This window comes from Melanotaenia boesemani, chromosome 18 (genome assembly GCF_017639745.1).
Source record: "Melanotaenia boesemani isolate fMelBoe1 chromosome 18, fMelBoe1.pri, whole genome shotgun sequence".
In the NCBI taxonomy this organism is placed as follows: Eukaryota; Metazoa; Chordata; class Actinopteri; order Atheriniformes; family Melanotaeniidae; genus Melanotaenia; species Melanotaenia boesemani.
In genome coordinates, this window is record NC_055699.1 from 20,621,987 (window position 1) to 20,633,663 (window position 11,677).

General features: G+C 37.5%; 1 protein-coding gene across 4 annotated transcripts; it reads right to left on the bottom strand.

Annotated features, from left to right (window-relative positions):
• Positions 1-754: 754 nt before the first annotated feature.
• Positions 755-11,469, bottom strand: LOC121628488 (B-cell receptor CD22-like). 4 transcript variants are annotated; one of them, XM_041967521.1, is made up of 9 exons: positions 11,374-11,469; positions 11,071-11,157; positions 10,565-10,948; positions 10,073-10,387; positions 9,736-9,996; positions 9,323-9,398; positions 4,098-4,137; positions 2,287-2,478; positions 755-2,166 (listed from the first exon to the last, which is right to left on the bottom strand). In XM_041967521.1, the coding sequence occupies exons 2-9, from the start codon at positions 11,147-11,149 to the stop codon at positions 1,945-1,947; spliced, it is 1,569 nt and encodes a 522-aa protein (XP_041823455.1). In that variant the 5' UTR covers positions 11,150-11,157; positions 11,374-11,469; the 3' UTR covers positions 755-1,944. The 4 variants fall into 4 exon arrangements, with proteins under 4 accessions (XP_041823455.1, XP_041823456.1, XP_041823457.1 ...); XM_041967522.1 differs by having other exon boundaries at positions 755-2,046; positions 9,323-9,401; XM_041967523.1 differs by having other exon boundaries at positions 755-2,051; positions 9,323-9,401.
• Between the last annotated feature and the right edge of the window lie 208 nt (positions 11,470-11,677).

Genomic DNA, 11,677 nt, shown 5'->3' on the forward strand with positions numbered 1-11,677 from the left:
AACGACTGCACTCAGACGCCACGCAAGCATAAATCTGGCTTAATGGGCAAGACACACGGGAGGCGATGTCACTCCTTCTCCATCATTTTCTATGGAACTTACGCAATGAGGTGATAATCGCTGCCCTCCTCCAGCCAACATTCATGCACGTGAAATGTTTGAGCCCGTTCATGTAGACGTGCTCACAGGGTTTGGAACGCGACACAAGAAGATAGAAAAATCTTAAATTTTTTTTGCTGTCGCATGGCAGTACAACCAGTCTTTACTGACCACTGACAGCAGGCTAGTCAGCGCAGTCTGCAAAGACTTCCAACATGGAGGAACAGATCATTTTAGCTGTGTCTGACTTTCCCATATTTCATGATACTTCACACAAAGATTATAGAGATGTAAATAAAAAGGCAGCCTTGTGGCGCCAGGGTGAATTTGTCCAAACGTAGGTTCTGGATTTATCTGGATCAGCCTTGAGGTCTATTACACATTCTTTAACTTAATGTTGTGTTTCTCTTGCTGTTGCCTTCGTCCTACCAGGGTGGGATTAGATCAGCTTCTGCTTCCATCCACTCCTTTTCACGTTTTCTGTTTGCTGTTTGGGTTTCTTTTTTTTAATATTTTGTTATTATGATCAAAAGATTTTTTTCAATCAATCAATTAGTCAATCAATCAATCAATCAATCAATCAATCAATCAATCAGTCTTTATTAGCACTAGTGTTAATGATTCTCCAGAAACACCACTTAGGCATTTTGTGCATATTCTTTTATTTAACCGAATAAAAACTTTTGATTTGATTTAGATTTGAAATGAAATACAAATATAGCACATATTTTATGACTCGCCACCAAGAGAAGCTTATAACTTATCAATTTTAAGAGGTTAAAAAAACAATAAAAAATAATAATAACAATTACTTTTTCCTGGTAGATAATTTTATAGTCTGAAGCATATATAGATGAGTTTAAATAAAATAACTCAATGTTTACAGCAGCACTTCTCCTGCTTAGGTAAAATATGTACACAACAAGGCAGCAGTAACTGAAGTAAACAGATTTAACAAGTTTATGATGCCACCTACTGACATTTAAATAAAACTGCAGCTTTAAAATAAAAACATTCCTCATAGCTTTGCTATGCTAAAGTGCCAAAACACTGTAATTCTAAGCTATATACATACACACACCACTGAGTAACAACATGTAGTTATAGTATTTTTCTTTATTTAACCAGAAAGTTCTGCTGAGGTCAAATCTGGAAAAGAGGGTCTTGTGGCAACCTGATTTCTGGTTAATTTTTCCAGCTTAGTCCAAACATTGTCCTCCCTCTGACTGGCCAGCAAGGCTTCATAGACGGAGGCCAGATCTCCACATTTTGGTTTTGCTCCTGACAGCATTTCAAATGTGTCTGAGCGTTTTCACGTGGATAAAGAATGCCTTATTAGTCATAAATTGCAAAACACCTGTGTGTGTGTGTGTGTGCGCGTGCGTGCTTGTGCGTGCGTGCGTGTGTACGTGCGTGCGTGTGTGTGTGTGTGTGAGTGACAGGTGTGGCAATCAACTGACAACCGTGTGTAACAGGAGCAGAAAGTAAAGACAACAGAATACACATTAGGATAAACTCTGATAAAAAAAAACCTGAAGCAAGACCAACACACAGGAAACTTAACCTGAACTTAAGGACAGCCTAAAATGAAAACCAGAGAACAGATGGAGGAAATAATACAAAATTAAAAATGTAAATCTAACAGGAAGCTAACCTAGAAGCAAAAGTTAACAGACCATGACAGTAAGCACACATGCATGAACAATGATAATATCATGAGAGACAAAGCCGTGCAAGATGCAGGGAGATGAGGTTTAAAGCTTCCTGGGAGGAGTTAAAACAACAGATTATTTATAAAGTCTAACTAAATTATTTACCTGTCAAAGAAAAATTAAATACATGTAATCAAACAAGACCTCTATGGTTTGGGTCATTGGTGGTCTGTGTTAAGCTGCTATCTGGCTTTGACTCTTTCTTCTTTTCTTCCTGCTGCTGCTGTCTGCCGTCCTGCACTGAGACAGATGAAGGTTCAGGTCTCCGCTCGAAGAAGTTCATAACTTCATAAAGGCATTCTTCATTTGTTTTATAGGCTGGCATTAGAAAATCCAGCTTGTCATTTGTTTGACTCTGTGGAAAAATGTGTTGAACTAAACATGTAGTGAGCTGGATCCTTTCACACCTGATTAAATAATGAATATAGGTCACAGTCATTATGGATGATCAGATGACAGGAGATACTTTCCTCACCTGAATGTTGTGATCCTTTGGGACGTCAGCTGTCAGTGTTGAGCTATTTTCTGGCTCAGACATGTTGACCTGTAAACACAGAATTTCCTGCTGCTGACTGCTGTCCTGCACTGAGGTGGATGAAGGTTCAGGTCTGTGCTTGAAGTGGTTCATTTCTTCATAAAATATTTCTTCCTGTGTTTGATTTCCACTCTGTGGGAAAATGTTACAACATGAAATAATGAGCTTAATCCTTCAGACACCATTAAACAATCACCCACCTTTAACTAATTGGTCCCTTAATGACATTTACATTTTATTTGATTGAAATACTGGCAGCTCAATGATTTCTAGATCACCTGCGAAGATTTCTAAGTGCAACAAAAACTTCAATCTGTAATTATCGGTTTGATTATTTAACAGACACAAGTAATAAAGGGATTTTCAGTGTCTTTACTGGTTGTATAGAAAGCATGAACAAATCTAGAATATGTGAGACCACCACTACTTCAAACTAAACAGAACATTGCTCTACAGAATATCTTTTTATATTTTCTATATTAAAATGCACATTTTGCACATGTGCATTTTAGCACAGTGCACATTTTCTTTTATTTCTTTCATAATATGTCAGACAATTTTAGATACTATAGACTAATTCTACATTCGCACGAAAAGTGAATGAAGTGGTTTTTTTTGTTTGTTTGTTTTTTAACCTCATGTAAGTGGAGCGCAATGGATGTAAATATACTTTTGGTGTAATAATTGGTGTTACAACTGCCTATCAGCGCTGAGATTATTTCAACATCACTGGGAGTGAAAGGTGCAGGAATACCGAGCAAGCTATTAAAGTGTGCATGATACTGTATTGTAGCTCTTGGTTGTAGGCTACTTTACTGTGGACCAACTTAGCACTAGCATTAGTTAACTCCATCAAAAAGTTGGTTTCTATGTTTTTATGCAGGAAGCAGGCAAATGTAACCACGTTATATGTAGATATATGATAGCCCTCCAGTTGGTATTTACCAAAGGATGCTTTTTTACTTTCTTTTGTTGTCTTTTGAATTATACCTTCTGTGTGTTATAGAGACTGCATCAACTATAGTACCCATAAACACTCAGAATAATTGACCTACACTAGAAACCCTTCATATAAAATGTCTGTTTCAATAGTTTAACTCCGCCCTTGGGATTAGCTCTGGATGTAGGAATTTTGTGACCTACCAGTCAAATAAACCTAAAACATTTTGATCTAGACTGTTCTAAACTGTTCACAGTGGAGTAAATTAGAGCTGAGGCTCAGACTCCTCAGTACAGGCGAGGCTGGTGGGGCAAAACTTCTCTGAAAATGTGAGAGTAAATTTCTATGTAATTTTTTTTCTATTTCATTGAAAAAAAACACATATTTATACTTTTCAGATCTGGGTTTTTGTCTAAACAAATCTTAAAACTACTTTAAATAACAGATACAAAGCAACTCATTAATGTAACATGATAACTGTAAGTTACTAAGATACATTGTTTCTATGGTAACCATCAAACCGAAAGGGGCTGGAGTAAAGTGAGGATCTTTCTTAACATTCATTTGCTGTGAATGTACCATAAAGCATATTCTACCATTATAAGGTATATCTTAGTCCTCGGTTCTTCTAGATTGACCGTTTGTCCCTATGCTCCATTACTTTGGATCCAACCTGCCTGATACTCACTATATTTTCCATAATATTGATGTGAAACTGTCTAACCTGCAGACATGGGGCTTGTAGAAACTCTCACAAGTTGTATTATACAGTCACACACACAAGGCAGTACTGAGTTAAACATTTACCCACCTGAGTCTGTACTGAAGTTGGATGTTTGTACTTAAAGTAGCTGGAAAACATGAGAGAGCTGTCAGAATAATTCTGCTGTTTCAGGCTGCTGAGGTACGGAGATAAAACAGTGACATCTAAGACTGGAGCTCAAGGTAAAATTTAACTTTGAAAAAAAATCAAACTTGAACTAAAAACAGAAACATTGGTATTGAATCACATACTGAGAAACTTTATTTACACCGAAAAATAAACTCAGTTAATGATGGCAGTGTTTTCAAAATTATTTTTTACTGTGACAGTTTTCTATTAATGATGGTAATCTTCAGTTTCAACTCTCTGTTCTGGCTACAATATGGTGGAGACAGTTCAGGGGAACACTTGTACCGCAGGTATGACTTTTTTACTAAATTTTTATAAATTTAGTTGATTGCCATCGGAGAACTAGTGGAATGATGTCTCCTAACCCTGATCTCTCCTACTGGAACAGTGTTGGTGCCAGACCAAAGTCATCAACCCCGGCCAGAACCTGGTCTGATGTTATTCGTCGTAGACGTAAATCCAGCAGAAAATTTAAAGCTCAAGCACTCACTCCACCACCTGAAGTCTCACTGCATAATAAATATGATGTGTTGACTCATATTAAAATGAATGATACTGAATGTAATGCAAGGATCTATAAAAACTCCAGAAATAGCCCTAAAACTCAGCCCAGGGCTAACCAGACCAGGAGGAAAGGCCAAAATTCCACAAACAGGAGGACTAGAGAAGCTATCGGCGCCTCCATACAAAAACAAATAGACACAATTCTGATTGGGAACTCCATAACAGCATGTGAGGATGGCAAAGATGGAAAAGAGAAGAGATGTTGCCGACCATTCTGTCTTTACATCCAGATGTTATGAAGATTATTTTCCACACAGGGTTTTTTGATATTCTGAGGAGCAAAACTGGCTTTGAGATCCTGAAGAAAGACTTTTCTCTGCTGTTGGAGAGACTGTGTCAGTTTGGAGCACCATATTTACATTTCAGGACCCATTCCTACAACGGGTAAAGGAATTGAACTTTTCAGTAGACTTCTTGGCCTGAACACATGGTTATCAAACGCATGTATCACCCATGGGATAAAGTTCATTGATAACTTCAATATCTTTTGGAACTGTAAGGAGCGATTCAGATCTGATGGTGTGCATCCAAATCTAACTGGATGCAGATTACTTGCTGCACACTTGCGTCATGCTGTTGGGATGGCAAACCCACACATGAGTGTACAGATAAGAGCAAAGGACACAGCAGAGAGGCGATCAACTCCCAGCTCTCCCCCCTCACCAGACCCTCTTCTCCACATCACCCAAGGTCTTCAAAGGATGTCTCTGTCCCGGTCTGTGTTAGTTAGTAAAATAAGGAATCGAACACAGTCAGTTTGTGGGGTGAATCGATCTAATCTGTTAACTATACCGTGTATAACAGAATACAACAGAGACCAGTGTAAACTTCATAAAGCTAGCTGTACTTAATGTTAGATCTCTGTCCAACAAGTCACTGTTAGTTAATGACTTCATCATTTCTCACAGTTTAGATTTTCTTTTTCTGACAGAAACATGGTTAACAGAAGACACAAGTGCTACAGTTATTAATGAAACAACACCCCTTCATTTTGGTTTTATGAATAAATGTCGAAAAGGGAGGAAAGGGGGAGGAGAAGCTGCCTTATTTAAAGATTCATTCCAGTGTAAAGAGATTTCATTTGCTGATTTTACTTCTTTTGAATATCTTAGTTTTATTTTAAGGGGCATTCCTAAAATCCTATTTCTAATCATCAGAGGTCCAGGATACGGTGTAAATTTTATTGATATTTCTGAATTATTGTTGGTTATCTCTACTGATTTTAACCATTTCATCATAACTGGGGATTTTAACATTCACATAGATAACATGGCAGATGGTGATGTCAAGGAATTTTCTTCCATATTGGACATGTTTGGTTTGTGGCAACATGTAAAAGAACCGACCCACATTCGAGGTCACTTTCTGGACCTGGTTATTTCAAAGGGTGTTGATATTTCTTCTGTTGTGGTCACTGACTTGGCCTTGTCTGACCATTTTTGTATTTTGTTTGATTTACTGATCATTCAGAATGTCCAACCAACCTGCTCCTCGGTTAGGAAGAAGTACATTAATGAAAGAACAAGTGCTAAATTTGTGGAGGCCATAGCTATGTTACCAACAACCAGGGCAGAGTCAGTTGATGGACTCCTGGATAATTTCAATCTGAAAATCTTGAATGTAATGGATGCTGTTGCACCGATAAGAGTCAAGAGCACTTTGAGCAAACAGAAAACACCATGGAGAAACACCACTGTGGTTACCAGCCTAAAAAGAGAATGCAGAAAATCTGAGCGGAAATGGCGGAAAAATAAACTTTAAATTCACTATGAGCTGTACAAACAAAGCCTGCGTAACTATAACAATGAGCTGTGCAAGTCCAGAGAGCTGCATTTATCTGAAATGCTCAACAGGAATGTCAACAATTCTCGCACTCTGTTTGCTATGATTGAAAAACTTACAAATCCTCCTATACAGATAAGCATGCATGAGAAATGCAACCAATTTGCCAACTTTTTTAGCCAAAAAATGAAAACAATTAGGCAAAATATTAATTCCACACAATCACACAAGAAAACTAGTCTGTGTCTAAAACCCGGAAATAATTCTGATGTTATGTCGCAATTTAAAATGGTTGATTTAAAAATCCTACAAGAAACAGTTTAGCATTTGAAATCAACAACATGCACTCTGGACATGATACCATCCGACTTTATATAAACAGTTTTTACCTCAGTAGAAAGTGATCTCCTACTGATAGTTAACAGCTCACTGGCATCAGGCATTTTTCCCAAGTCACTAAAGATAGCTGCTATTAAGCCACTCCTAAAGAAAAGGACCTGTCTCTAACCTCTCTTTTATTTCCAAGATTATTGAGAAAGTTGTATTTCACCAGCTTAATGACTTTTTAAATGAAAGTGTAAATCTTGAGAAATTTCAGTCCGGCTTCCGACCTCATCACAGCACTGAAACAGCTCTGGTCAAAGTGTTAAATGACATTAGGTTGAATACTGATTCTGGTCCAGTATCAGTCCTGGTTCTGTTGGATCTCAGTGCTGCGTTTGATACTGTAGATCACAGAATCCTTTTGCACAGGCTGGAAAACTGGGTTGGACTTTCAGGAGCGGCCCTTAGCTGGTTCAGGTCCTTTTTAGAAAGCCGGAGTTATTTTGTTACGATCGGTAGCTATGAATTTGAGCGAGTGGCCATGACTTGTGGAGTCCCCCAGGGGTCAGTCCTTGGACCTCTTCTGTTCAACTTGTATGCTCCCTTTGGGTCAAATATTACAGAACTATAGCATTAATTATCAAAGTTATGCTGATGATACACAACTTTATGTGTCTCTGTCACCAGATGACTGCAGTCCAAAAGACTTATTGTGTCAGTGTCTGGAGCAAATAAACACCTGGATGAGGGAGAATTTTCTACAATTAAATGAAGACAAAACTGAGATTATTCTGTTTGGTAGCAAAGAGAAGAGGGTCAGCATTGGTAAACACCTGGAGACTCGGGCTCTTGAAATCACCGACCAAGTTCGTAACCTTGGAGTGTTGATAGACTCAGATCTGACTTTCAGCAGCCACATCAAAGCTGTCACTAGGACAGCTTTTTACCAGCTCAGAAACATCAACAGAATTAAAAGTTTAGTCTCCCAGAAAGACCAAGAGAAACTCATCCATGCATTCATCTCCAGTAGATTGGATTACTGTAATGGTCTTTTAACAGGACTTCCTAAAAAGAGCATTAAACATCTGCAACTCATCCAAAACGCTGCTGCTAGAGTTTTAACCAGGACTAAGAGATTTAACAACATCACACCAGTTTTGAAATCTTTACATTGGCTTCCAGTCAGTCACAGAATAAATTTTAAAACCCTTCTGATTGTTTACAAATCCCAGAAAGGTTTAGGCCCAGAATACATCTGTGCTATGTTCAGAGAATATAAACCTAGCAGAGCTCTTAGATCCAAAGACTCTGGTCAACTAGTCTAAACCAGATTCCAGACTAAACATGGAGAAGCAGCATTTAGCTGTTATGCTGCAAACAAGTGGAACAAAATGCCAGTGGAGATTAAACTTTCACCAAATGTAGACATTTTTAAATCCAGGTTAAAAACATTTCTTTTCTCATGCGCCTATGCATGAAATCTGCACGGAAACTTTTTTAACTTATCTTGCTTCAAATCATTTTAATGTAATTTATTATTTTATTGTGATCATGTGTTGATGCCTTTTACTTTTTCTTAATATCTGTAATGCTTTTGTTTTATGTAAAGCACTTTGAATTGCCCTGTATATGAAATGTGCTATACAAATAAACTGCCCTGGCTTGCCTTGCCTAAGTCACTAACTACATTTAGTTTTAACTGTTTAATACAGTTTATTGGTTTGGCAGAGATGTGCTGGAGAAAGCTTCATTTAGCCAATGTTTGCTGCTGATCTGAACGAATATCCATGGTGTGTGTTTGGCCCCCTCATCAAAACATTTCTAGACCCACCCCTGCATTTCTAAGTAGATCTTTTCTATTACCTGTCAGCCATGTGGTTAGAGAAGAGTCCTGCTCTGATTTGTATCTCAGAACATGTTTATGATGACTCCTAAAAGGTAAACCTGCCTACCTAATATCTGCACAGCACCACTGATTTAGAGATTTAATATCTGTATTTTTTAGCTTAGTCATTTATCTGTGCATCTTCTTTGAGTCTCAAAACAATTAGTCAATATTAGTGTTTCTGTTTTATGTCCACTTTTAATTTTTTTCAAAACCAAATTTTTTTTTCCAACACCAATATTAGCTGTCACTGTTTTAACTCCAAATGGATGGAGACTAAAGGACTGAATGACAGAATGAATAAAACAAACATTTATTTTACAGTGAACCAATGTAGACACAATAAATGTAAATAATTAGTTGGTGCACAAACAAAATGGGGAGATTAAGTATTAACTTTCTTACCTTAAACTGAGGATAATTTCATTCATTTATTCATTCATTCATTCATTCATTCACTCACTCATTCATTCATTCATTCATTCATTCATTCACTCATTCATTCTCCATAAGCTGTTTTAGCTTATCCAGGGTTGATGGTCTGCAGGGAGGGTACATGGTGTCAGATGCTTTCATTTCTGATACTCACCAAACATTTAAAAGCAGGCAGATGAGAAGACAAACAGCAATCATTGCAGGAACTAGGGCTGATATCAGAGACGTCTCTGCTGACATTAAAACAAAACACGAAAGTCACAAATAAACAAATCAAAGATAAAGAGAACAACCAGAAAAGTTACAAACATACGTTAATATATTCATACTGTTGGTAGTGACTGAATCATAAAAATTAAAGAGGGAATTCTGATTTTACCTTCATTTTTTAATTAATCCTTCATGATATTTGATTACTGAGAATATTTTAGCCCCACAGTAACTTTCTATATCTGCCATGTTGGTGATGTTAACTGTGTAAACCGTCCCTCAGACACATTAACGGGTTCCTCTGTTCAACAAAACTGAAACAGCCATGACTGAGACTGCAGTAAATTAACTTTTTACCTTTAATATTAAGACGGATTTCTTGGGACGTCTGGTTTCCCAGTTTATTTGCAGCCACACAGTAATAAACTCCTCCATCCGTTGCATTGAAGCTGTGAACCGGTCCCTCAGACACATTAACGGGTCCCTCTGTGCTGATCTTGAACCAGGTGAAGCTGCTGACGGGACGCTTGGCTCTGCTGGAGCAGTTCAGCTTCACCCAGCTACCTGCTGACACCAAACCTGATGGACTGATGGATGCTGAGGTGTCTTTAGGAGCATCTGAGGAAAATGTGACACACATGAACTTTATTGATCAGAAGCAGCTGAACCATGATGTGCTGACAGGATCACTTACATGAAACACTGAGAGTCTCTTCTGTCTCTGATGTCTTCACACGTTTTCCTCCATCCACAGGATATCTGGCAGAACATGTGATGTTGTATCCATCATGTGTGTGTGACAGAGTGATGTTCTGCTGGATTTTAGTTGTAAAGGTTCCATCTGTGTTTTCCTCTGTTTGTCTGTGAGCGTCTTGTTGGAGATTCCAGGTGAGTTCAGGAGGGGAGTGTGGACAGGGAGTGAAAGCTGAGCAGGTTATAGTGACAGACTCCTTCTCCTTCAGGTCCTTCACATCACCTGAGATTTCTATTCTGGGTCTCTGAGGAGAATCTGGGTTTTCATATCAAACACACATTTTACACAGTAAAAACATTTCTTAAACTCTAGGGTGGTGGATGTTTCACAAAGAAAATCATCATGATATGTAGCCTATTTATCAAGACGTTTAATTTAATTAAGTGATAGAAAGAAATAATTTTTTAAAGTTTATTTAAAATAAAATCTCACCTTTAACTGTTATATTAACAGGATCACAAGAAGCTGTTGCCTTGAACGCTTCGTTCTCAATCCTGAAGAAGTATGTGTCTGACTGACTTGAGTTTAAATTATAAAACAAAGTGGTGCAGTTTTTCTGTTTCAGGTTTCCAATTATTGTCATATTAAAGGGATTTTCTGACTCACTGCTGTTAAAAATTATATTATATGGTTTATTTCCATATTCTGGGTCACTTTTAATCCACACCCCAAAGGTTTCTCTGTTGCCATCCAACATTTCTCCTGATCTATCACTAAAGTTACATGGGATTAGCAAACAAGATCCACTCAGTGCTTCCATCTGCTTTGGTACAGTGATGAAGAGATGTGGGTCCTTATAACACTCAGCAAAAACACCTGTAAACCAGATTAATGATGTACATAATGTTACATGTGGAAAATTTAAACAATATCCCCATTTTAACGTAGAAATAACTGAAATATTGTCTCCAAATGAAAGTGAGAAACAAACATCTCACCTGTATAAAAGAAGACACTCAATAACACGTTGACTGTCACCACGTTCACAGACAGGAAACTCCCACATTCCTCCTTCATCTCTTACACTGGAAACCAGATGGAAAAGAAATATTTTGAATTTCAGTCATTTAAAGGTCAGTGATTTTATTGTGTTGAAAATTAAAAACATTTATCATTGATTTTTCATGACCATTGCAGATGAAACCAAATAGAAAAAGAAAAATTCTTTAAATGAATGTTTAAGTATTGGAGAAAAATAATCTCATGTGAGAAGACTTGAATATTAGGAAGATTTTTCTTACCAAATCTGCAGCAGAAACAAGAAATAATTCAGTTTTAGACTAATGTCCTGTGTTAATATCAGTGAATGAGCAGCAGACCAAACAACCAACTTCGTAGTTTCAAAGGAAATGTTTCTGTCTACAAGCTGGCAGATGCCTTCTTCCTTCCTGCTCCGACCGTGTGAAACAGGAAGTCACCTTATTGAAGCATCTTTAGACAATCTGGACTGTTTATCAATTTATTTCACATGTCACTGTCGTTTACTTTTTAGCAAGAGTTTTACTCTTTGGGATTTGCCAGGTTTAAAAAATAAATTAAAATTGA

Coding starts and splice junctions, on each gene's coding strand:
- LOC121628488 (XM_041967520.1), bottom strand. CDS start 11,149: ATGAAGGAGGAATGTGGGAGTTTCCTGTCTGTGAACGTGGTGACAGTC. Junction 10,949..11,070: donor GAGTGTCTTCTTTTATACAG/GTGAGATGTTTG, acceptor TCTGGTTTACAG/GTGTTTTTGCTGAGTGTTAT. Junction 10,388..10,564: donor TGTTAATATAACAGTTAAAG/GTGAGATTTTAT, acceptor ATGAAAACCCAG/ATTCTCCTCAGAGACCCAGA.